Source organism: Rhinatrema bivittatum, chromosome 9 (genome assembly GCF_901001135.1).
Source record: "Rhinatrema bivittatum chromosome 9, aRhiBiv1.1, whole genome shotgun sequence".
Taxonomy (NCBI): domain Eukaryota; kingdom Metazoa; phylum Chordata; class Amphibia; order Gymnophiona; family Rhinatrematidae; genus Rhinatrema; species Rhinatrema bivittatum.
In genome coordinates, this window is record NC_042623.1 from 160,350,463 (window position 1) to 160,376,893 (window position 26,431).

Consider the following 26,431-nt stretch of genomic DNA (forward strand, 5'->3'; position numbering starts at 1 on the left):
GTCTGGCAGTGCACCAACTGAAAAATAGAAACATCACCATTCCACATAAATCACCAAACAATCAAATCAAGAAATATACAACATCATAATAGTAAAATCATACTTATAAAAAGAATAAACATTTCAAAACAGCTGATAAAAAGAAAATAACATAAATTTTGAAAAGTTTTCTCAAACACCAATAAAATATTTCAAAATAGCAGACACATCAAATAACACATAATAATTAAAACAAATAAGGACAAAAAATCCCCTGCTCTCCAAAACTGGGAACTTTTTAATTCCAGTCACCCTGAGATTGTCTCTGTCATATATACACTTTCCAACACACACATATTCACTTACATATGCCCACACATACATGCCCTTTCGCTCTCCTACATGTATGTTCTCTTTCTCTCATACATCTCTCTCTCTCTCCCAGAATGTGCAGTCAGCAGCAGCCCCCTACTTGGGGCCTGCTTAGCATCTTTCTCTTTCTCACACATAAGCATACTCTTTCACATGCTCTCCCTCCCTCCCTCTCTCACTCTCCCCCCAAAAGGTGCAGGTAGCAGGAGAATCCTCCTTGGGATGGCACATCATCTGTCACTACACACACTGTTTTATCTCTCTTACACACATACACACTTATTTATTTATATAAAATGTTTATATAGTGCTATAGACAATGTTTAAAGCAGTTTACAATAAAAAAAAAAATCAAAAACACTAAAAATTAAAACAACATGACTTACTCATACAACCATAATGTTAAACAGAAACATTCAGATCTAAGCATTCAAATTATTCATAAAATACATACTTCAAATCCTTTCTATTTCCTGGTCATTTATTCTGCCTCTCCTGTCTTTTTATGTCATTTTTAACTGTCTCTGTCTTTAATCTTTGATTTGCCATTCTGTATTGCATTTAGATCTTTCCATATCTTCTACATGTGGTGGTCCCCTTGGGGTCTCTGCTAGAAAGTCCTAGTTAAGAACTTGGCTAGAGAATACAGGAAGGGAGCTTGGCACTTTGCTACAGCAAACCCCGGCGTGGTGATTGCAGTGGTAGGTTCTGATTTTGCAGTGATCCGTGTGGCATTTTGAGTTAGAGTTTGGAAGAACAGGAGATGTTCTCTTTCTGTGTTTTGTCCTCTTCCTGGGTGCTAGGCCTCTCTGTCCTGATAACACAGAACAGGAAGGAGGCCGATATCTTTCCAGTGCACAACCTGTCTGGTAGGGTAGTCTCAAGTATTGAGTTAAGACATTTTTGGAATTCATATTTGGAATTTTCTTAAGAATCCATAGTCCCAGCTGAGAGAAGGAAAAGTTCCTGCACTGAGAAGAAAGACAGAAGTAGAGAAAGCCTGCTGTCTCCATCTCACACCCAGTGGATAGTCAGTGGTGACTCTCTACAGGGGAAGCCATTTTTGCATTTTGTAAAGCTTTTGCCTTTCAGTTAGGGAGAAAGTTTTGTTGCTCCTCTGCTACCCTTCTTGTCTACAAATGGGGAAAAAAATGAAGTGTTTTGCCACTGAGTGGAGAATTGGAAATGCCTTCTCCTGAGAAGATCTTATGTGGCCATCTGGAGAGGAAACATAAATATTTTTCATCTGAAGAGCTCCAATGAAGTCTTCACCCTGGGACAAGAGGGAAGACTGGGAGCTGTGAAGGTTGGAGGTGGGAAACAGCTGGATAAGCTATCTGGCTAACTCTGAATATCAGAGCTAAATAAATTAATTGGCTAAAACAGCTCCTCCCAGTTTCGTCCCAGAACCCCCAACTTATGCAGCTAAAATCTGACCAGCTAACTTTTTTGGATATTAGGTATTTGTTGGGAAGGGATTTCTGTTTGCATCTAGGAAACCCTGGCCCACCTCAGATTTTAACTTCTCCATGCCCTGGAGGGTGAGATGATTTCAGGACCTCAGATACTGAGGGATGCCTGCATAAAGAGAATTTGGAGAAACTCAGTTCTATCAATGAACGAGTGTGCATGGGGCCAAATGATCATGATTATTGAAGATCTGCAGCAGTACAGCTTAAGTTAGATAATCACCACCGCTATTACTAGCAACTGTAACATGAAATAGACTTCGTTTTTGGGTACTTGCCAGGTTCTTATGGCCTGGATTGGCCATTGTTGGAAACAGGATGCTGGGCTTGATGGACCCTTGGTCTAACCCAGTATGGCATGTTCTTATGTTCTTAAGTTGGAACGCCCACTCAGAGTGTCTCATTTGGTTATTTGGGGCTTGTTTTCAGCTTTATTACACTTGCTGAGAGTGACCTCCACAGAAGAGATTCACTCCCATTGCTTTGGGCCCTGGAGGTCTATCCTTCCCCCTTTCAGAAATTCCACTCCCCAGAGCTGTTGGGAGTATGCCCCGGGACTGAACCATGTGCGACCCAGCTTTGCCTGTCACTAATAGTTTCCCTAGTAATTTTCCACCAAAGGCAGGGGGAGGGGATTTTTGGTTTTGAGAATCCTCCCCTAGCTTTAGCCCCACCTTTTTGTGGGAGGCATGAGTGGGCTATAAAACTCTCCCCAAGCATGCTCAGATTCAGTGAGAAGGCAACTAGAGAATGGTTTAGTAGATTGGTGAGAGAAGAAGAGAGAAGGAGTAGGAGCACCTGATGGTCAGTGCCTCTGAAAGAGGATCAAGTGAGATTTTTGTGGTGGAAGATATTTGGAGAAGCTTGGCTAGTCTGGAAGGAAGGGTGTCCCCCTGGTATCCAGAAGGGCTGGGTCAGTGATCGTTTTGCCAAAGCAACCAATTAAAAGCAAGGGTGAAGAGACATCAGTAGGAATGAAGAAACTTTGAGAGTTTTGGAGATACAATTTGATATTTTTGACTTGTATTTTGGAGATTGTATTGAACTTGGGGACTTTTCCAATTTTTGGCAAGCACATGCTGGAGTTACATTCCAACTACCCTACCCTTCATGCCAATGGCTTGTTGAGGTTGGATGGTGGTGCAGAAGGAAGAAGACCAATTAGGAGAAAAAAATGGACAAGGAAACTATGATTTTTCTGACTCATATTTTTTTATGCCGTTTGATTTTCACTATTTTGGCTTGGATCCTTATCTTTAAATTGAAGTAAACTGTCTTTAGTTTTAACACCAATTGGACTCCCTTTGTTTATTTTTTTGTTCTGCCCTTTGGTGAATGGACAGTGAGCGGGCTGATTGCTGAAGGGGGCCTTTATTTTCTGGACCTTTTTTGTGGTTCCTTCTGCACTGTCTGGGAAATACCCACCACCATCCAGTGGTAGTGAGTACAGGAATTACTGAACGCTCCAGGGAACCTGAACCCCAGCTTCATAGCACCCCTGGATGATGCAAGGCAGCCAAACAGAGGACCCGCTCTGCCTGTCTTCAAGGATAAATATCAGAAGAGGACTGGCATATTTTCTTCTTTTTGAGTTCTCTCTTTTTCTATAACCTTTCATTTTTTTCTCTATTTTTACCTCTTATTCAGTATTTTGCCTTATAATCCTTATGTTTCCTATGTCATTCTTTTGTCCTACCTGTTTATACCTTTTGTGCACTTTGTTTGCGCCTGCTTCACTTTGTTTCCTCACTACTCATATTCTATTTTCCTTCCCTCCACGTTTCTGCTCTAATCCATATCTCTTTCTATCTTCCCTTCTCCTTGCTCTCCTCCACTTTCACCTCTCTTTCCCCATATGAACATGCACCCTCATCTCAGTCTCTCTCCCCCCCACAATCCTCAGATATTTCCCTTTTCTTTGCTCTAAGTGGGCTATAGAGCCAGTTGTGGAGGCTGCCATTCCCTGTTGCTTTTCCTCCTCCTCTCCCACAAACTTTCTGTTTAGTGAGGAAGAATGCCGAATCCATTGGTCCTTCTTACATGTGGTCACTTGCTGTGTCCCAGCATTCCCTAACATAGTCTCTGGCACCTCTGTAGCCAGTAACATAGCAGACTAGCTTGACCTGGATGGTTAAAAAGCTGTACTGATGAAAGTACTGACATACTGAGACTGAGGGTCAAGTTCTTGATTCCATGCTAAAAGCTTTTATCAAAAAGGTATTTAAACCCAAAGGCTCTGTAGTGATATGAGCTAATAGCAATACAAAAACCACAGAGAAGTGATGTTTGAAAAAGTCCGTTATCAATAATGGAGACCATCATAAACAAGTCAACTCTGCATAGACCACTTAGGTGCGCATCAGCTCAAAAAATATATAATCCTAGGTCTCATTATTTAAATGTATAACATTTTAACTTGCACTTGAAAAGAAATATAGAGTGTGATAGCACTTATCTTTTTACTTTGCGTTTGGGACCATGTTCTTCCTTTGGATGAAATTATCCTTTTTGCCCTAAATAGCCCTACCAACTACTAAGCAGGCCTATTCAGTGTGCTGACCCAGTAGCAGAAAAGTGTGCATTTTTATTTGTGATTTAAGAATTATCAGTGTAGGCTTCCTACTCTGATTAGCCACCACTCATGGCAACAAGGCAGAAATGTGATAGCAGGAGCATCGCAGGATGCTGCCCTGTCACTATAGCACCCAATTAATTAACTTTCATGTAGTATATCAACAACTTATGGGCCGTCAACAGAGAACACATATGCTGTATGTTATGGGATGAGGTTGCTATGGTGTCACTTTGGCTGTCAGACTTTAGAGAATAAATAATATTAGGGCTTCTGATTTTTGGTAATTTTGCAAGCCACAGAGCCTAACGCAACCAGACACAGAATAGAAGGAGGCCAATCCCTTTCCAGTACACAACCCAAAACTGAACCTAACAGCCAGACACAGTTATGTTGCCGCAAATACTAGCAGTTGCAGGACATCGTAGCTGTCTGCAGCCAGGAGAGTGTCAGGTTTTGTGATTTGCCAAGTTAAAATCACTAAGAAAAAGAAGCCCTAAATGCAATTTTCATAAGCAATCTATCCAGATAAACACCAATTTACTGGGTTAAAAGGGCCATCTGAAAATTTCCCACTCTTTATCTAGCTAAAAGTACATGCAGGGTTCCCACAATGCTCATATAGCCACATGAGGAGGAGAATTTAGATCGGGGTAGGAAAATAATATGCGTAGGTTGCATTTTCCAACCTCTGCATGTTATTTTTGTCATGATTAGTTGTCTGTGGGCTATCCCCATGGACCACCTCTCTCACCTCCAGCCCGGCCCGAACGAGTGCACTGCATCCCGGTGCGATGAGAGACATCATCTGGTGCGCACCACCGCCCATGGCGGGAATGCCATCTTCCCCTCTAGCCCCGAGCCCCGTGCTGATGCTGCCAGACGCCGGGGAAGACCTCCAGGGAGAGATTTGGTCAGTCGCCACACTGCTCCTGCTTCAGCCACTTTGCCTGGGCACCGCTGCTGCCTCCTCCTTGTCAGTGGCTGGCTGCTGCATATGGTCGGCCTCTGATGCCGAAGTTGGTCTGGGCGTGCCTGACTTTGCCCGTTCTTAAAGGCCATTGCTACACTTGCTACTTACCTTGGCAATAGGTCATCTCACTTCGAGAAGTGCTTTGCCTCCACATTCCTGTTCCTGATTCTTGGTCCTGGTTCCTGTTCCTGCTGAGTGTTCCTGGGTTCCTGTGTGGCAGCCCAGTTTATCTTGAGTTCTTGTCTTCTTCAGCATCTCCTGATCCTGTGGTCCTCCGTCTTCCTCTTCATTCTCTGTCCCCTGGATTGGACTTCTGGCTTGACCTTGGACCGGTTTTGACTCTGACTTAGACTGGATTTCTGGCTCGACCCTCGGATTGGACCTCAACACTCCTTGATCACTGCATGCTTTTGACCAGTGCCATCTAACTGCCTCTGATTGAACTCCGCCCCCCTCGACCACTGCATGGAGCACAACACTCTCCGAACTCTGCCTGCCTCCGACCACAGAATAGAACTTGACCATGCCTGATCACTGCCTGCTCTGATCACTGCTTGCCCTGACTTTGCTTCTTTCCCTGTGCTGGCCTGCAATGTCTTCATTGCTGGATCATAACCTTCAGAGAGGCCTGCACCTAAGACCAGCCGGCCCCGGCATCCGAGATGCTCGACCTAGGAGGAATGTGGGCTAGTATTGAAGCTCCAGGAGGGCCTCTGCTCCAGCCAGCTCCGCCTGCTGATGGTGGGGACCTGCAGGGCTCTTCCCTGCAGGTTGCACCAACTCCACCTCGGCCCAAGGGTCCACATTCGCAACAATTTTCCATGGAAAAAATATCCATAGGAAAAGTAGGTGCAGCAGGTCTGTGCACACTTTGTTCCCAGGGCAATTTTTTCACTTTGAAAATTGGTGCAAAGGCCATGACTAAAAAGCAGCCACAAACTTTGCAGCCCTGTGAACAGTTTGAAAATTGCCCTTAAAAGTCTTGCAGATAATATAATGTTTTGGGTTCACTTGCCTGCTCCTCTTACATGCCGTTTAGTTGAGAAAGGATTTGTAGGAGAGATGGGCCCCCAAGGTCACACCAGGAGTACTCAGGGAGTGGATCACTTTGGCTTCAAAATATTGGTGGTTATTGCAACAGGGTGCGTATATAAGTGCACCTTAGTAATCCTGATGATTATTGTGAGGCATGGTTAATGGGCGCGTGCTAAAAAGCTTTCAGAGCAATTTTCAAAACTGTCTCGCCCGCTATTTAAGGAGTTAGCCAGCTGGATCCAGGTTTTTGAAAATTATTCCCTACTGAGTGGCTGAATATAGCCACATTTAGCTGCTCAGACAAAGGGGTGTTTCCAGAGGTGTGGGGAGATGGAGAACTTGCACAAATATTACTATTTCCATTATACACGTGCACTTTACAGCATGTAGTTCATTTACAGGTACGTCAGTGCAAGATACGGGCGCAACTTTTTAGCAGGTAGTTTCTCTTTGAAAACGTGTCTGAAGTTGTATGGGCACAAAGTGTTTTTGCATACCTTTCTGCGAGGAAGCCTAGAGAAAATTACTCCCTTCGTTATTTTTTTTTTTTTTCAAGTTTTCAGGCTTTTTGCTAAACGCATGCTAGGATCTAGCATTAACCTTTCCAGCTCCGATGAATTCACTCAATGTTCTTTTTTTAATTTTGGTACTATGATACTAGAATTTAGATTTTTAGACATTGTGTGAGTAGTGCAGGCTCCATTTTATGGTTTGAACTGAGCTGGAGGGACAAAGGAGGCACGAATCTCTCAAGCCTTTCTTTGTGGGGAATCAAAAGATGGGAAAAAAAAATAGATGAAAACAAATGCAGTCAGACGTCCACAGAAAAGAATGAGAAAAGAGGGTAGGTTTAGAACAACAGAGGGATTGGGTTACATTTAAAGTTGTGGAATTCAAAGAAGTTTATACATCTACTTTTCAAGCTGTCCTCATGGGTTTTGAAGTCAAATTAGGAAGACCCCCAAGTTTTAAAAATAAAAAAACAATATTTAGAAATCAAATGCTTTCCAGTCTCTGATGTTTGGAAGATTTACATTTTTCTTTTTTTGCATCCAGCAGTATTCTCTTGCTCCTTTAGGTTTTCAGCTCAATTGGATCTGGTGGTTGTTGGGCTACAGCTCCATAAGCATTTATTTGCACCAACCTGGAAATCTTTTTTCCCCTATCTTACATCCCTACCAGCTCACTTAGCCTAGCCATTGCCTTTCCAAACTCTTCAATCATGGGCCCTAGGTGTTGCAATTGTGTGATCACAGAGGCTCGGACTCCCTGGCATCGTCAGTTCTGACCAACCCGGAAAGCAAAAGAGCTGACCTTGGAATCAAATCCAAGCCCTCCACGTGCCAGCTCACGGTACTGCCACTGAGCCAGCTTTAGATGTGGTTTAAAGGTTTCTTTCTTGTAAGGAACCTTAGGTTTCCTTACCAATGGAGTGAACCAAGCTTGTAGAGAGAAACAGAGAGATTAGTGACTAGAGGTTGGTATCTGAGCTCCCCCATGAGGAAAAAAGACATGGTGTATGCTTGAGCCTTTATAAACCCCTTCCATTACCTTAGGGCATGGATTTTTGTTGGATTTCCAGTTAGACCTCAGTGGATTTTTGTTTAGTTTTTCAAATGACAGGATGCGCCTGACTCCTGTTGATTATTTTTGCTAACTTATTCAAGAGGATTCTACTTAGTTGCCCTCTTGTGGGTTAACCTTTCTATCGGGCCGTTAGCCCGGGCTCCCCCGGGCTAACAGTGCGCTCCGGGGGAGCGCACTGTTAGCCCGGGTTTGGACGCATGTTTTCGACGCGCTAGCATTACCCCTTTTTCAGTAAGGGGTAATAGCGCATTGAAAACGCGTGAACAACCCCCCCCCCCCCCCGAAACTAATAGCGCCCGCAACATGCAAATGCATGTTGTGGGCGCTATTAGCTATTCCCACGTGATTCAGAAAGTAAAATGTACAGCCAAGCCACACTCACCTCCAGTGGTTAGATCAGCCAGTGACCAGATGTAGAGGAGATTCAATTTACTGCTGTTTTTTCTTCGGTATCTATTGTCTCATTTTAAGTGATAAGGAGGTTTTTCCACCCTTCCTGTGTCTTATTTGTTTTTCCCCTTTTGAGTCAGTTTTATGTTTTGTTCTTTTTGGGACTGAGTGTATTTGCTACCAGGGACCCAGTTTCCAAATCATTGGGAAGCAGAAGTGTCTTTCACCAAGGAAGAGCCTAAGGTGTAGAGATTTCATCTGTGATGAATAGATTCCCATCCATTATCAGAGGGAAAGAATTGAAGGTATTGTTCAACAGTTTTTTGCTGACCCAAGTGTCCTACATTTGGGAGGAAAGTGCCAACATGCTACTTCCAGAAGGAGAATTAAGACATTGAAGAAGACTGCAGGAGAGGTATGAGAATTGGGATTTGTGTTTTGATAAGTATTTGGAACTAAATTCTAACCATTCTATACTGGTGCGAGGTTTCAGATAAATTTAGAAGAAGGATTACATTTTCTTCAATCTGAGTAACTGCTGAGGAATTAGCCTCCCTAAATTTAAAGACTTTAGTAGAAGAGTGAGGTCTCAAATTAATTCTTCTTTTTCTTCATTATTGTTAATCAATTTTATTTAACAAATAAGTGTCATAAAGAATATTCTGTCAATTTATCAACTATTAGTAAAGAAGTTGGAAACTACATTGCTTTTCAGTGTGATTATTGCTGCTAAAGACTGTGGAGGTTATCAGTGCTGTTTACTAGGTCTGGAAAAAAGGGCTTATTCAATGCAAAAAGGCCTTGAAGCTACATTTACTCTCACAGTGAGCCCTGGGCTTCTCAGCTATTCATGGAGAATTGTTTGCAAACGGGGTCTATTTTATTTCTATGTGCTCCTAGGGACATTTACCAGGGTTTGCCCACCCAGGGGTTACATTCTTATTACAGTTCCATTTCAATGCTTTTCGCCACAGTTTGTTAAGCCCCTGCCATTTATTACATAAAAGAACAGAGCATTTTAGCAGCTGTCATTTTCCACTAGCACTGTGGTTACTACTTAACTGTCCCATCTGAAGCTGTTTCTTTAAACCAGCACTACACCGATATACAATATTGCTTCATTAGCTGTGCTTAGGTAGCTGCACCCTGTATCTCTTCCTGCTAAAGCAGTTGTCCTTCTTAGCCTTGCTCATCTAAAGGTATGTGAAACTGCTAGACCCTGAAAGTATCACACATGACCTGGCTCCTCAGCATCAGGTCACATGGCTGTTCTGCAAAAAATGTTATTGACCATATCTAGTATGTCCTGGCTATAGTCCATGCTTCCAACAAAGAACATTCTGTTGCTAAACAATGACTGAAAGGACATGGGAATATTTCAGCAGCAGCCCCAGTTCCACTTTATCTATAGAGTTTGGAGCAGCATGCTCATTCTGTTGATTCTGAGAGCAATAAAAGAATTAAAATTCACACAATAAAGGCCTCAACTTTTCACTTATGAACCTACCTGGGCAATCATTGATTTCGGTACCCCTGTGTATACAAAGTTTTCTGATGACACCAGAAACCAGTGTCAATGTTACCAGAACTCTTAAAGGGGTATTATTATTTCATAAACCTAAGAGGCAGATCTTCAGTTTCAGGGCACCTAATAAAGGGGGTCATTTATCAAAGTGCTATAATGGCATTTTTGCATGCAAAAAACACCATTAACGCATGCAAAAGCACCATAACGCATGGTGTGATACAAATAATAAAAAGGGGAGGATATTGGGGCGGGATTTTTGGCCAAGTGGGCTGGGCTCACAGTTTTGCAAAGCCCTATCGCACAGCTTTAACGCGAATTTTAATTAACTACACCTTTTTCATTTGCGTAAAGCTGTGCGATAGGAATTTGCAAAACTGTGAGCCCACAAATCCTCCCCTCTTTGTTATTTGCATCGCATCATGTGTTATGGTGCTTTTGCATGTGTTAATGGCATTTTTTGCATGCGAAAACACTATATAGCACTTTGATAAATGACCCCCTTAAAGTTAGCTGTATTAACTTATCTGGCTAATTGTGCATGAATTTTCAGTGGTGCAGCCGTGCCACTGCATAATCCACAGCTGTTTCAAAGTTTTTAGTTTGCATTTAAATCTCTTTCTATCAGGTAAAATACATAACGTCTCAGGCAGAGCGTTCCATAGATTTGGGCTCACTATAGAAAACACATGATCTCTAATTTGCGTTAGATGTGTGCTCCTTATTGTTGGAATAGTCAATAATCCTTTATTTTGGGATCTTAATGCTCAGTGAGGTGTGTAAGGTTGTAGTGTCACTCCTAACAAGCTAGTGTTATTGTTATGAATGATGTTGAACATTATCGTTAGCACTTTATAATACATTCTGGATTGTACTGGTAACCAATGCAGTGAGATTAGCATGGGTGAAATGTGATCATATTTCCTGGATCCTAATAGGAGTCTTGCTGTGGCATTTTATAATAGTTGTAGTGGTTTTAATTGCGATGCTGGAAGACCTAGTAGTAAGGAGTTGCAGTAGTCTAGGTCTGAGAATATTAGAGTTTGCTATATTCTCAGTATGGAATTCTGCTATTGTTAATAAATGGTTTCAACCCATGTAATATATGCAGCTTGGCGTAACCTGTTTTGATTAGTTTACTGATGTGCATTTTCATTGTTAGGTTCTCATCTAGTTGTATTCCTAAGTCTCATACTTGAACTGAGGGATTTTCTGAAAATTGCCCAGGTTCAGGACAGGTGGTTTAACTACCCATGTGTTTTTACTTAGCCAGATGATTTCAGTCTTTTTGGGGTTTAGTGTGAGTTTAAGATGCGAAAGTTCTTGCTGTATTGCTTTCATATAATTAGAAAGTAACAAGGCTGTATTTTCATACGATTTGGAGAGTGGTATGTAAAACTGTAAGTCGTCAGCATACAAGAAGAAAGATATTCCTAGATTCATTAGACGTTTACATAGAAGGAGCATGTAAATACTGAAAAGTGTTACTGAGAGGGCTGAGCCTTGAGGGACACCTTTTTATCACACTGGAAGGTGTCAGATATATGGTTGCCCAATTTGACTTGGAATGTTCTGTTAGATAGAAATTAAAAGAACCAACTGAGAACCTCGTCGTCGATCCCAATGTTTCTCATCTGATGGCATAGCAGGTTATGGTCTACTATGTCAAAGGCTGCTGTTAAGTCGACTAATTCAAGGCAGTAAGGTTCGTCTGAGTCTAGCCCTCGCAGAACCAAGTCCATTAGTGAGGAGTAATGTCTTAGTTGAGTGATGTTTTCTAAATCCGTATTGATTTGGGAATAGAATATTTTGATCTTCCAGGTGATTATCGAGTTGGGATAACACTGCTTTCTCAAGAACGTTTTCTAGAAATAGTAAGTTGGATATTGGATGGTAGTTGTCCCAATCGTCCGTTCTATCAGACTTGTTTTTTATGATTGGCTTTATGACCACTTGTTTTAGTCCATTTGGAACAGTTCCTTCTGAAAGAGACAGGTTAATACAGAGCACCACTATAAAATCTAGATTTTCGGTATGTCCTTTAGGAAGGGCTGTTATGAAACAGCCCCCATGAAATTACAATAAAAAGAGTATGGGGAGTTAGTAAATAAATGTGTTCATGTGTTTCACTAATCCCCCTCTTTAGCAAGATTCTAAGATTTCTTTCGTCAGACTATATTTGAACAACTGAGTTCCATTAGCATCTTCATTCCATTTGTCTGCTTTTAATTTTATGGTTAAAAAGAAACAAACACAGAGGCACAGAAAAGTGATAGTAGAAAAAGACCATACAGCCTATCTAGCCTCCCTATTCACACCAACTAATTCAGATTTACAATCCCTACTACTCCCTCAGAGATTATCTGTGCTTATCACATGCTTTCTTGAATTCAGATACAGTTGTTGCTTCCACCATATCCACTTGAAGGCTGTTCCATGCATCCACCATACTTTCTAAAGAAATATGTCCTTATATTACTCCTCGGTCTAACCCCCTTCACCCTCATCGTATGACTCCTCACTCTAGATCTTCCTTTCTGTTGAAAGTGGCCAACTTCCTGTGCATAGAAACTTTGGAAATATTTAAATGTCTCTATTATATCTCCCCTATCTTGCCTTTCCTCTAGTGTGTATATGTTTAGATCTATAAGTCTGTTCCCATATACTTTAGAATGAAGACCACTGACCATTTTAGTAGCCATCCTCTGGACCAACTCTAACTGGTTTATATTCTTTTGAAGGTGTGGTCTCCAGAATTGTACACAGTATTCCAAATGAGGTCTCATAAGGGATCTATATAGGGGCAATATCACTTTCCTTTTTCTGCTGACTAGTCCTCTCCCTATCCAGCCAAGTATCTTTCTGGCTTCTGCCATTACTTTATTCATCTAGCCAGCTGTCAATTTCCTTACCCGTAGGAAAGAGTCCAAGGCCCCATTTTCCATAAATTCTGTGATGATCATAACTGGTCGGCTCTTAGTCACCACTCCTTCCAATCGAATAATGTTTGGGTGGTCAAACTGTCCCATGATGCTGGCTTCACTCAGGAAATCCCGCCGCTGCTTCTCAGAGTAGCCTGCCTTCAGTGTCTTAATGGCCACATTGATTTCTCTTTTCCCTGGTAGTTTCAGCCTTCCTTTGTAGACTTCTCCAAACTCTCCTACAATTGAAAAATATCCCAAAAGGTTAAACCCATATTCATTTGTTTATGATGGTATGCTGTTCTTCCCATGAAGTAGCCCCATGTTAGGTCATTTCTGGAAATCTTAGGCTGACTAGTGTTGAAAGTATCACTAAAGCAATAGACTCCACTTCATAGGCAGAGTGAGGCATACATAGAAGAATAAAGAGAAGAAAAATCAAAAGATGGGACAAAATGGGGGAGAGCAATGATGATAGGTCTGGAGAGCATGATACAGAGATAGGTGAAGTGAACATCAAGGAGCTGGGAAGGCACGATAGCAAAATAAGAAATATAGGATGGAATCAATTGAAAGAGAGAGAAAAATGCATGACAGAATGCGAGATGAAAGTGGAGGAAACCATGAGTACTGAGAAGGTGCAAGAGAACAGCAGAGAAAGACTGAAGATGAAACAGAGCCAGAAGAAACTGAAAAATAGATACAGGACATGGAGAGAGAAAAACTGCATAGAAGTGAGGGGAATGTAAAGGGAGGAAGGGAAGGAAAAGTGTGCCATCTATAAGATGGAACACACCTGCTCCGATCACTTCTTCAATCTTCACAAAAGAGACATCAATCTCCTTGGCAAACTCACGCACGGCTTCATTGGGGTCCTCATATGTGAAGGGATCAATGTAGATCTTCATACCTGGGGATCCTGAAAATGGAGACAGAAGGCTGGCATTAAGAGAAAGTATAGGGATGGGGGTTGATCTGAAGGTTTAAAGGTTTATTAGATTTTTGGAAACTCCTTCCTTGCTCTTAATAATTTTCTTCAACACTACGCAGTAATGTTCTGGAGACTAATGTCTGGTGTTAAATGGTAAAGTAATAAGATGCACAGTGGGTTAATATTACTGTAATATTCCTACAGCAGTTTTCTAGAATTGGCAAACTGGGATCTCACGTTACCACAGGATTACTATGATGCTACAATACTATGGCTAAGGTACTGATTAGGTTGATATGCATTTATTTATTTATTTCTGTGATTTAAATTCCGCCTTTCAGGCACTTCAAAGTGGCTTACATTCTAGTACAGCAGGTATTTCCCTACTTAGAAGGCTCACAATCAAAGGGCCTGATTTACTAAGGCTTTTCTCCCATTCTGTGTCTCTGGGAAAAAATGCTTCATAAAAGAGAGGCCCTAAGTTTGTACCTGAGGCAATGCAGGGTGAAGGGGCTTGCCCAAGGTCACAAAGAGTGGCAGCAGGATTTGATCTCCTAAATGGTAAACATTAATTTGAAACACTGGTCTTGCTCAACTACAGTATCCTTATGTTCACATTTTCTATTCTGAACGCAGTCTGGTTTTCCTTTCATACAGAATTTTTCTAACAAAAATCTCTTCCAGAGGTTTTACAAATACTTCTCTTTATTTAAAATCTGAGTCAAATTCAAAACTCAGATGTGGTGTTTGGAAAAACATCTTGGCATGCCCAGGCAAAGACAGCCATGGATGACTGTACATTAATAAAAGCACAACTTATTTATTCAAGCATCTGAAAGGAGCTGGAAATTCACCGTAAGCAGCAGCAAGGACCACCCAATGCATGTTTGGCTACCATGCTCTCTGAGTAAGGCATTATTATAGCATGCTAGAGAATACTACAGTAGGACCACCAGAAGCCTCACCTTGGTTTACATCTCCTTCTATTATCTTCCTCAGTATTGACTTCATTTTCATAATATATTGTGACTTTCAATATGTCAATTGATTTAAGTCTTATTACTGTCATTCACCTTTCTGTTTGTCTGCTATTTCGGTATTGTGACTGCTCGCACTCTCACAGACTTCTCTCTTTCTTGGTCACCGTCTTCTCCTCTCTCTTCCTTGCTTATTCTATTCTGCTTCTCTTTTCACTCCCTCTCACTAATCCTGGCCTTTCTCCTCCCTAATTCTTCTCTTTCTTCATGCTGTCTTTCCACTTTCTTGATAGACTGTGGAGCACGTGTCTTAAAGTGACAGACTGGGACCACTCAATGAGTTATTACTTAGGGGTGTCCTATGAAACCTATTAGCAGATAAACAGAGGGAGACGTATAGCAAGGAATCAAGATTTCTCAAATTTGACATCTTTCTTTGACTGGAGGCCACAGGTAAGGTGATAGCGAGCTGCTGCAGCATGTGGCAATGTTTGCAAGAAATGCAGAGCAGGAGGCAAAAGGGGAGAAGAGTTGAGAGAATGAAAGAAAGATGGCTGAAAAGGAGAAAAGAGTGAGAAAGGTGCAGTAAATTATAAAAAGGAGGAGAAGTAAGAGAGAGAGAGAAATGCGAGAGGACACGAGAAGGTGAACTGAGATGAGCAGAACAGATTGAAGCATTCAAAATATATTGCTTAGAAGAATGAAAGCAGAATAAAGAAAATGACTGAAGCAAAATGAAACTTTCATGCACACACAAAGAACGAGGCAACAACAACAAAGAAGGAAAGGCAGAATCTCTGTTATGCACAAAATCTTTAGAAACAGACCAGAAACTAATTGGATTTGATACAATAAATGCTAGAAAAGAACATGCATAAATTACTGCATTACCACATCAAATTCATCAAACAATACAAAGATTGCAAAGTACCTCATGAAAGAAATAACAGTAAAAAGAGACTCTAGACCAGGGGCCGACAATGTTTTCTGGCCAGGTGCCAAAACCCTCCAATATTTTAAGAGATGTTAGCGTGCCCCAGGGTTTAGAAGGGAAGGAGATGGAGAACGTCCCCCACTGAAGGAATGCTATGATTCAGGGCTAGGCAACTTCGGCCCTGAAATGCTGCAGACAGGTCTGGTTTTCAGGATATCCGCCATGAAGATGCACGAGTTACATTTGCATGCACTATTTCCATTCTAGGCAAATTCATGGTGGATCTCCTGAAAGCCCGTCCTCTGTCTGTCGCATTCCAGGCCTGGAGTTTCCTTTCTTAATGGTCACGGGGGCAGCAGTAACTAAAGCAGGAAGAAAAACATGGGTCCGGGCCCACAACCACTCACATGCTTTGCCCCAGGAGCCTGTGAGTTTGGAGGCGCATGTGTGTGTGTGTGTGTGTGTGTGTGTGTGTGGTGAGAGACTGTGCTGGCGCGTTAGCAAAAACCCTCTTGCGAGTCACATTTGCCAACAGATGCAAGTAAATAGGCAAAGCGTTCAGTCGATACTGTCAAATGTTTATCACCTAGGCCCTGTTAATACGCTGGTGGCAACATAAATCACTGCGTGGCCGGCACATTATGCATCCCATGGTAAACCCATTAAAAATGGGCTGAAAATTCATTGTACTGGGGGATTCCATGACTATTTTAGTCACATTTCAAATTTTGCAGAAATAATGACCTACAATAGTTCGAATATTTAATAAGAGGAATGTTTTATTCTCAAAATAGTAAAACGTTCTAAGTACAGATATGCTAGACTAATTTGATATTAAATAGGGGAATGCCGCGACAGACAAGTTAGAAACATTGAATCTGTGTAATGCCATGTTTGTCACACATTCTTAGCTACTTTGGATAAATGGGATCTTGCTGGAAACGCATTGCTTGCTCAGTATTCCAGTCACATCGAATAGGCACTTCAATGCCAACCAGCTGCTAACTGCTTGTCCTTTCTGCTTGGCAGTGTCTTTTTAACACAGCTGCCGAAGCAGGGTCAGTCTGTTGGCTATAAAGTGCAGTGAAGTTTAACCTGTGTTCCAAGCCGGTGGTAAGCAAACTGCTGACAGCTAACAAACAGAATCAAACCATAATTTACAGGATGATCCATTTAAAGTAATGGGTTCTTGACAGCCACCCGCAGCCTGCATATAATCTAGAGGAAGCTGTGGCTTTTTAGCAACCTACTCGGTATTGTAGATGTAAAGATATTGGTTGCTAGGCTGCCCTCCTACCAGCAGGGGCCCTCATTGATCCATGCTCGGACCCGCTCTAGCCTCCACCTTGAAGGCTGTGTGACGCAGCAAGGCCAATGCTATAAACCCTCCTTCATAAATTACTCTCCACCTTAGCGTGGAGTCTCTTCTCTGCGTGAGGCCCCCTTGTATTCCTTACTCAGTTTCCCTGTTTTGGGATTCCTTGTTCTTGTAAGCCTTGCCTGGTTCCTTGCTCAGTGTCCCTGTTTTGGGATTCCTTGTTCTTGTAAGCCTTGCCTGGTTCCTTGCTCAGTGTCCCTGTTTTGGGATTCCTTGTCCTTGTAAGCCTTGCCTGGTTCCTTGCTCAGTGTCCCTGTTTTGGGATTCCTTGTTCTTGTAAGCCTTGCCTGGTTCCTTGCTCAGTGTCCCTGTTTTGGGATTCCTTGTTCTTGTAAGCCTTGCCTGGTTCCTTGCTCAGTGTCCCTGTTTTGGGATTCCTTGTCCTTGTAAGCCTTGCCTGGTTCTTTGCTCAGTGTCCCTGTTTTGGGATTCCTTGTTCTTGTAAGCCTTGCCTGGTTCTTTGCTCAGTGTCCCTCTTTTGGGATTCCTTGTTCTTGTAAGCCTTGCCTGGTTCTTTGCTCAGTGTCCCTGTTTTGGGATTCCTTGTCCTTGTAAGCCTTGCCTGGTTCCTTGCTCAGTGTCCCTGTTTTGGGATTCCTTGTTCTTATAAGCCTTGCCTGGTTCTTTGCTCAGTGTCCCTCTTTTGGGATTCCTTGTTCTTGTAAGCCTTGCCTGGTTCTTTGCTCTGTCCTGCGTTAACCCTCACAGGGGCCTTTCTTGCCTGTGTGCTCCTAGCTTTGCTCCTGTCCTGTGTTAGGCCTCCCAGTGGCTGCCTTGTCCAGGTGCTTCCCTTGTTGTTCCATGCGTTGTCTGGTTCCTTGTTTGATCTCTCTGGATTTACCCTGCCTTGTGCTTATTGGTCAGTCCCTGTCTCATCAGTTATCACCGCTGTTTGTGTTCTGTGTGGCCAGGGCACCGACTCGTTCCCTTGCTTCTCGTTGCCTGCCAGGTCCAGTGGGTGCCCTGTACCTGTACCTGAGCACCACCCTGCATAAGACCTGCCAGCCAGCAGCACCAGAGGGCCCAATCCGAAGGAAAAGACGACTGATCAGGCAGAAGGCCTATGCCTGTCCTGCCTGCCCCTGACCCTTGCAGAAGACCTCATGCCTAACCCCCGCAGACCCCTTCCTGAGGGGTCATTTGAAATTGGCCAGCGCAGCTGTGACAATAAATGAAATACTGATGTATTGATGCAAAAGTACAGAGGAAGAATGGCTAAAAAATGGGAGTCTGGTGTAGAGATGGAGGGCATTAGTCACCTCTGTGAAAGCCATATTAGCTTGCTCCTTAGAACTGAAGCAAGCTATTGTAGATTATACAACAATAAAAGTTGTTTTTTTTTCCTGAGCTGCCTCCTTTTTAAAATGAATAATCAGCTCCCAGGAGGGCCATCAGTGACCAATAATCCAATCACTGCTTTTATGGCAAGGAAAGCAAGAATTTTATGAAGCTTCATGCATAACTGAATTAAGATATATTTACCACAAAACACTATTGATAGTTTTGTGGATGCCAGTAAATTTATAGAACGATTGTAATTAGAAACCAGTCTTGCCAGCTGAAGTGAGCACTGGCAGACATCCCTATCCCTTTAGTAGAAACCTTTATCGGCTCCTAATACTGGCAGGGCAATTTTCCTGGGTACATTGGCTATCTTATAATTGCCCACCTTTTCCCCAGGCAAAAGAATGCATAGAGATTAACCGATTATTTATTTAAACTTCATTACATGCCCTCACTACTCCGCTCCGAGCATATTACAAAAGGCACATCTGCGCGAATGGCAAAACATGTAAAATGCATGCACTTTTACCCAGGATTAAGTCAGGAGGGACAACAACGCGCTTAATTCTGTATTTTCAAAACCAGATGGATTTTTTTCCATGGCAACAGCACCCACACAAAAAGCAGACGTGACTCCGTGCAGGTACTTCCCGTCCCACACACACACACACACAATTTTCAAAGGGACCACTCGAGGAGTACCTCAGGGCTCTTCCTTGTCACCCACCCTCTTCAATATCTATCTTCTTCCCCTCTGCAAGCTGCTTACAAAACAAAAACTTAAATAATCTCTCTACGCCGATGACATACAAATCCTGATCCCGATAACGAATCCCTCAAAAACACTTGTTTTGGGACAACTGCATCCAAGATATCAACCTCCTCCTCACTCGCCTAAACCTTGTTCTGAACTCGTCTAAGACGGAATTGTTCCTTATATCTCCCAGTCACAACGATAACCTTCAATTGACCCACACCAACACCCTGGTCAGCCAAGCAAGAGATCTCGGAGTTATAATAGATAACCAGCTAAATCTAAAGAAATTTATCAATAACACAACCAAGGACTGCTTCTACAAACTACAGGTACTAAAAAGACTCAAACCCCTTCTGTACTTCCATGACTTCAGAACTGTCCTCCAGGCCATTATATTTTCCAACTTAGACTATTGCAATTCTATTCTACTAGGTCTCCCCGCCTCCTCCACCAAACCACTTCAGATGCTTCAAAACTCGGCCGCCAGAATCTTAACAAATTCCAACAGAAAAGACCACATCACACCTATCCTCAAAAATCTGCACTGGCTTCCTGTAAGCTTTAGAATCTTACACAAGTCTCTCACCATCATTCACAAAACCATTTACAACCGGATCCCGATCGATCTCCAATGCCCACTCACACTCCACACCTCTCCAAGACCTATCAGAGAAGCCTACAGGGGATCTCTACACTCCCCCCCAGCCAAATCCACTCGTCATTCAGCCACCAGAGAACGAGCCTTCTCGACAGCGGGACCAACCATCTGGAATGCTATGCCCCCTGACCTCAGACAAGAACCCTGCTTATTAACGTTCAGAAAAAAACTCAAGACTTGGCTGTTTCAACAAGCCTTCCCTTAATCTAGGCCCATCCCAGCTATATCCACACTCCAATAACACCTATTCAATGCACTCAATTACCGATATTATAAATGATTTGTTATTGTTTTAGCTCTGAGTTACCTTCTGCCACTGGCTCCTCTTCTCCCCAGTTCTAAATTCTAATACCCCTGTTACATTGTAACTTTCTGCCTTCCTTTTATGTTAACGTTATTACCCCTTATTCCATGTAAACCGATATGATATGATCTATATCATGAATGTCGGTATAAAAAAGCACTAAATAAATAAATAAGTCTCCTACTTTCCTTTTGAGAACTGGTGCAAAGCCGCCGGGTGAAAGTGTCTGTGGCTTTTGTTATCTACGTGGACAGTGCTAAAAATGGCTCCATTTATTCCTGAGGAGCCGCGAGATACTTTTCTCAAGGCACTCAAAGCCTAACGTCTAAAAGGGCCAGTTGGGCCATCCGCACATGCTAGCGAGCAGCTATGCACAGAGCTTTGCTCCTGATTCAACGAGGTGATTTCACGGACACAAAAAATGTGCACACAAATGAGCACTCCTCCATGCAAATCCCATGTTAATGACGGCATTAGCTATTATCTCTCAGCGCACAGAGGTGCGTAGCCTTAACCCGTGTTTTCTTAATGTTTAAAATTAACTAAGTCTAAGGGGCTGAACCTGGAATTTGTGATGCAGAGGTCCTGTACTTGGGATATTTATATACACAGAAAGCTCATTGTGCCCAAATCCTGTTTTGTTTGTTTTTTTGGGCTTAAATTGTGCTTTTATATGGAGAGAACGGAACTTAAATGCAGAAATTATGTTTTGTGTACAAAATGGTCTTTCTGTGCATAAATCCGATTTCATGCACAGAAATCAGGATTTCTTCACAGAATTGTGCAGGGAATGTTTATATGCATAAATGTTATCTTTATGTGCACTAAGGGGTAGATTTAAAAAAGGTGTGCGCGCTACCCGGCGCACGCACATATACACCCAGTTTTATAACTTGCGCATGCAAGTTATAAAATCAAGGTTTGGCGCGTGCAAGGGGGTGCACCCGCGCACCGAGCCGCACTGCCTTCCCCCATTCCCTCTCAGTCCGCGCCGAAATCAGAGCAGCCTGGAAGGGAACTTCCCTTCCCCCTAATCTGACCTTCCCACCCCTTCCCTTAACCTTTCCTCCCCCTAGCCCTATTCTAACCCCACCAAATTTATATTTTTACCTTTTGCGCCTGGCCCCGCCCCTGCCCTGCCCCAGGACTTACATGCGACGCCAGGCCTTTTTAAAATAGGCCCAGCGCGCATAAGACCGGTTACGCGCGTAACCTTTTCAAAATCCGTCCCTAAGCCTATATGCACACATTATCGGGTTAACACACTTTTTTAAAACTCCTGATGTATTTGCAAGCCTTTTTTCCTTTTTATAAAATTTTTTATTAATAAATACAAAATTTTTACAACCAATAGAATTAGCTTACTGCAAGCCTTTTTTTAGCTCATGAATTAAAAAAATATGATGCATGTCATGAAACTCGGTATAACAAAAACAATAAATAAATAAATAAATAAATATATTCACAGAAGTTCACCGCACACTTTTTCCTCACATCTTATTACATCGGACTCAGAGATAGCATACTAAACTTGCCAGGTTAGGCGTGAGATACACATGACACAATACCAGAAATAAAAGATAAAGCAAATCCTGTAATAAAATACCCACAAAAGAAACATATTCCAAAAGCTTCATCTCTTGCTCCAAACCAATTCTGAGCACCATAACACATTTTAATAAGCCCCATTCAACAGGGCTGACATCAGAGCCTGTTCAGCCAATCAGATTGCTGAATTGGCCAGGCATTCCATGCTTGGAGTATGTATGTAGCATTAACTCACTGACAGCAGCTACTTATGGTGACAGCAGCTCCTTATGGTCCTCTTGTCCAATATTATGTCTCTTATACCACGAGTTTCTATTCTGTGAAATTTAGAGGTGTGCAAAAACTATGCACAGGAATAAAATATCTATGGGACAGTTTTAAATATCCTGAGACAGCCAAAGTAACTTTTTCATGACATGAGAACTGTCATGATTCAAATACTTCAAGTTATCTGGCAACTTACAATACTAATGAATTTCACACAATGCAGCCATAATGACCATCACTAGCATTATTTATTTATTTGTTTATTTATTTTATTTAAATTCTTTTAATATACCGATGCTCAAGACAAGGTCTTATCGTACCAGTTTACAATAAACTAGGGGGAACCAGTTAACAATGAAAGCAAAAAGTTACATTATAACAGGGAAAGTGGAACTAGGCTGTTAGAAAAGAAGGATAGGGTAAACAATTTTACAGATGTATTAACTAATTTCAAAAATTCCTTTCCTATCATCTACAATTCTAGGCCATAACCTGCTTTAAAAATGCATCACAATTCAACTTGTTAATATCTGATGTTCAATGTAATGTGTTTATTATTATTATGCAAATTATTATTTGCATACATTCCAAAGCCCGCATGACCAACTGCAAATAAAGAGCTTTAAGAATGAATTAACAGAGGATGCATGCGCCATGATTCCATAAATTTAAAAACAATTTTTCAGGAAATTATTTGAAAGGGAGATTTAACTGAGTTGAGATCCTTGTGATTTAAAAGAACATAAAAGCTTTCTTTTATAAGGGTGCCCGAAGTTAAACTGTATGGAGGTGACAACTGTCTAGAGATATTAATGTCTAGCTGTGCCCGAAACCGAAAAAAGTCAGCAGTATGTTTTATGGACCATTTGCAACAGAAAATGGCATCACTATAGTAAAGGGCCCTTGTCTATGGCTTGGAATTTACTTGTGTTGACATCTGTTTTCATCTCAATATTTCACATAAAAACATCTGCTGCCTTGAACTACTATAGGTCAGATTTAGAAATGTAAAGGAAAGCCTTTTAGCTAATTCAGTTTTTCTATTCCTTCCTGCAGTTCACCAGTGTTCCCCAATAATATTAATTGACTGATTATGAAAACAGGACCTTTGTAGCACGTCCCATCCCAAAGTGCTACCCAAACGTTTCATGGCTGGTCTGCTTGCTAGAGATGACCACTGCCTTTGTTTTCTGCAACAATCTGTGGCTGAATTTCTTAACTTTCCAACCAGTACTAACACAAGAAATCCATAGGGTTTGTCCCAAACCACACCACTTGCATTTCAGGAACTATCTGTAGCGTTCTAGAGGAAGACAAATAATCTTCAGAGCTCCAGTCAGTTAGGATCCCAGATACAAATTTCATGCCTGATCCTAGGATAGTAAATCAAACTCTTGGGTTAGGACCTATAATGCAGAATCTTATTAATCCAAATACCAGGTAATATCATTAACATCTATGATCTTATCCAACTTTAATTTCAAATGGTTGCTGAAACAACAGGAATCCTCTTGATCTGTAGCAGGTTCCATAACTTCACCGTTTGCGGCAAAGATTCTTCTTAACCTTCATGGGTTACCCCTTGTTCTATCTATAGTTCTCAGTGTGAAAAGGTCCTGAGAAAGCTTTCTGATGGATTTGTACAAAGTGATCGGATTCTCTCTCTCAATATTCTTGCAAAGGAAACTACTGGCACCTGCTCGACCCTCAGGGTCATAAATAATGTGACACTGCTCCTGCTCCACCTCCACAAACACTTTTGCTGACCCCCAAATCATTCTGCTAATGTCTCAGAGGATGCATCTAGTTTTTCAGGGGATTCGAAAGGACCATAGCCAAGACTAATTTGCTAATAAATAAATATATAGCATGAAAAAGTGGAACAGTATTACAAGGTTTAGTAAATTTACTCACCCATCTGTCACTTCTTAAATATAAGATTCAAACTGTGCTTAATCAAAAGTCAAATAATTTGGTGGAAGGCCAGAAATAATGTGGTAACTATCTGGCAATTTTCAACAAGATTTCTACTAATCTACTAATTGTAGGGAAGGAGAAGGGGGGGGGGGGGTAGGGGGAAGCATCCAAGACTATTACAAATAAGGACTGGGGTAAGATCTGGGTTGGAATCCAGGGCTAAAGGAAGGAGAGAAGGTCCTGAAAATAAAACCTGAGATGGGAGCTCAGAACTGGAATGGCAGAACATGTTATCAGTCCGAAGTGTAATGAAACGGTAGTGCTATGTAAAACCTAGGACTGGAATGGCAGGGGGCAACAGCATCAGGATTATGAAGCATTAGCAAATCGTGAGCAGGTTTAGAACTGGATTAGTAGGGGTTACTTCATGACCGGATTTAAGTACGTTGGTGGAGCAATATAAGAGTCCCCGGTGAGTTGGAAGAACTTACTTAGGATTCAGGACAAGAATAGTAATGAGGCCTTACTTGTAATTTATCGCCAGTGACTGCACATAGAGCTTTCCTTCTTTTACCTCATGGCAATGAGAAACCTCTACCTCTGGCTGAGGCTGTTTTTCATTTCTTGGCCTTGAAGAACAGACCCCGGCCATCATTTACCTCTATGGAAGGGTCATTTGTACTAACTGACACACGTGTTACTTGCATGGGCTAATCAACTACTCAACATTTTGGTTTTGTCTGCTCCTCTTTTGTGCTACTAAACTGTGTTAATGCAATAAAATAGTTTCTCACCTACTTGAGGGTCCTTCTCAGGGAAGATTGTTGTGTGGTCTTGAAATATATTATTTTTTTAATTGATGTTTCCAGGGGTGGACTGATAGTGATCTGGGTCCCTGGGATATATGAACCATTAGCCCCTAACCATCCATCTTAGTCTAGGGGAGAGAGCTGTGGGACCTCGGGCACCATCCTACTGCCCTATTGTGCAGATGGTCAGTCTGTTCCTGGGTCTTTTTGGGGACTCTTTATCCCACCCACTTTTCAAGGCACAAGAGAGACGCTATTTGTATGCATTGGGGGTGCCCCTTCAATATTCTGATGAGCTCAGGATTTAGCTGAGGCAGAGCCTACTGATTAATTTCCTGAGGGGGCCACCAAGAAAATGCCATTAATACCAGTATGTTTTGGGAAATTGCTATTAACTGTAATTGCATAGAATGCTGAGATCTGTAATTTTGGCTTTCCTGTTGTGAAAGCAGATCATAGCTCTAGACAATTCTTATTTGTTTATGCATTGTAACGACCTAGCGTACCCATAACCCTCCTCACCTCGGCCAGTGCTGTAGTGCTGTAACTTATCACTGTACACAGCCTCTTTGCTGTAGGCTCGTTTCCTATTTAAGACAGAAAAATACATCAAACACAAATATTTGGTTGTTACTCAGATTTTTTTTTTTTTTTTACATTGCTCACGGTAAACATGAAGAGTGACAAGGCAGTAACCATATATCAATATTCCTTCCTTGCGCCGTTTGCCCCCCTGGACCACTGCGAGGCAGGCAGGGAAGAACTACGAAGTGCTTACCTGCTACAAACAATGGAAATAGCAACTAACGAAACGATGAAGACCACCCCAGCCGCTGCAGAGCCCGCAATCAATGGCAGCTGCTCCCTCAGCTCCGACTTGTAGTCATCTGAAAGAGAAGAGGAAATTGTCAGCACACACAAGGACTTGATTTTAACTCCATGAATCTCAGTTTCACTAACTGCAGCTCTTACAGATAATATTGTTTCTTCATTCTCTACCACTCTTTCCGGGGCCATGATCTGAGTGCTTCTCTGGTACAGTGAGATTATAGTGTTAAACACAGTTTCTTTTACTTTTTTTTACTCTGTGCAATCTGGTGTTATCGTGGACCACGGGTGAAATCATTCAAAGGCAAAGATGACTACTCCTTTCTGTAGCAGCCCAGTTTTACTTTAGTGAGGGCCTGAAATAACTGCAGACAACTCCAGAACTGTGGTTTTTAAAACTGATCTGATTTATTTAACAAAAAATCCTCTCCAAGTTGCTACACAAGGCATGACTGAGCACATATAGTTCGTATACTGTATATCTGTGCTGAGTATTTAAGCTGAGCATTTCGCAGCTCACACTTCCCCTTACATTTATTTTTACACTGATTTCTAGTTATTTTCTCAAACAAAAGCACAAGGACTTATACATTTGCCATGGCAGAGCATTTCCTAGTGACCACAGTGGATTTTGTCACAAACTGTGGCAGGAAAACTGGGCCCCTATTTGGTTTGCAGATAAATTCACATATGTGTTTGTGAGGCAAAAATTTAGAAAGCCTATCCATCCTTAAGTGAATGGCTGTGGAGACTCACTTGTGCCCTGGGTGACAACTTTCAAAGGCGAGGGAGAAGGAAGAAGTTGTGATTACCTTAGATATTTCTATTCCACCTGATGAAAGAGTTCAATGGAAGAAAACCTGATATTATGGTAAAGGAGAAAAGCACATGAATGACATTGTTGATGGAAGCATCTGCACCAAGTGCTTATTTTGTGGACTCTATGGAGAGAGAGGGATCTTCACGTGCCAAATGAGACCAAGAAAATGTGGCAGAAAGATATAGAAATTGTCCCC

General features: G+C 41.9%; 1 protein-coding gene across 1 annotated transcript in view; it reads right to left on the minus strand.

Moving 5' to 3' along the window:
- LOC115098908 (ephrin type-B receptor 1) overlaps window positions 1-26,431 on the minus strand; it is a 639,343-nt gene that overhangs the window by 31,238 nt on the left and 581,674 nt on the right. Inside the window, exons 8-11 of the mRNA XM_029616009.1 lie at window positions 25,366-25,474; window positions 25,110-25,174; window positions 13,620-13,742; window positions 12,815-13,062 (exon numbers count right to left, since the gene is read on the minus strand). Of these exons, the coding sequence (XP_029471869.1) occupies window positions 12,815-13,062; window positions 13,620-13,742; window positions 25,110-25,174; window positions 25,366-25,474 (545 nt within the window). The remainder of the gene's footprint in view (window positions 1-12,814; window positions 13,063-13,619; window positions 13,743-25,109; window positions 25,175-25,365; window positions 25,475-26,431) is intronic.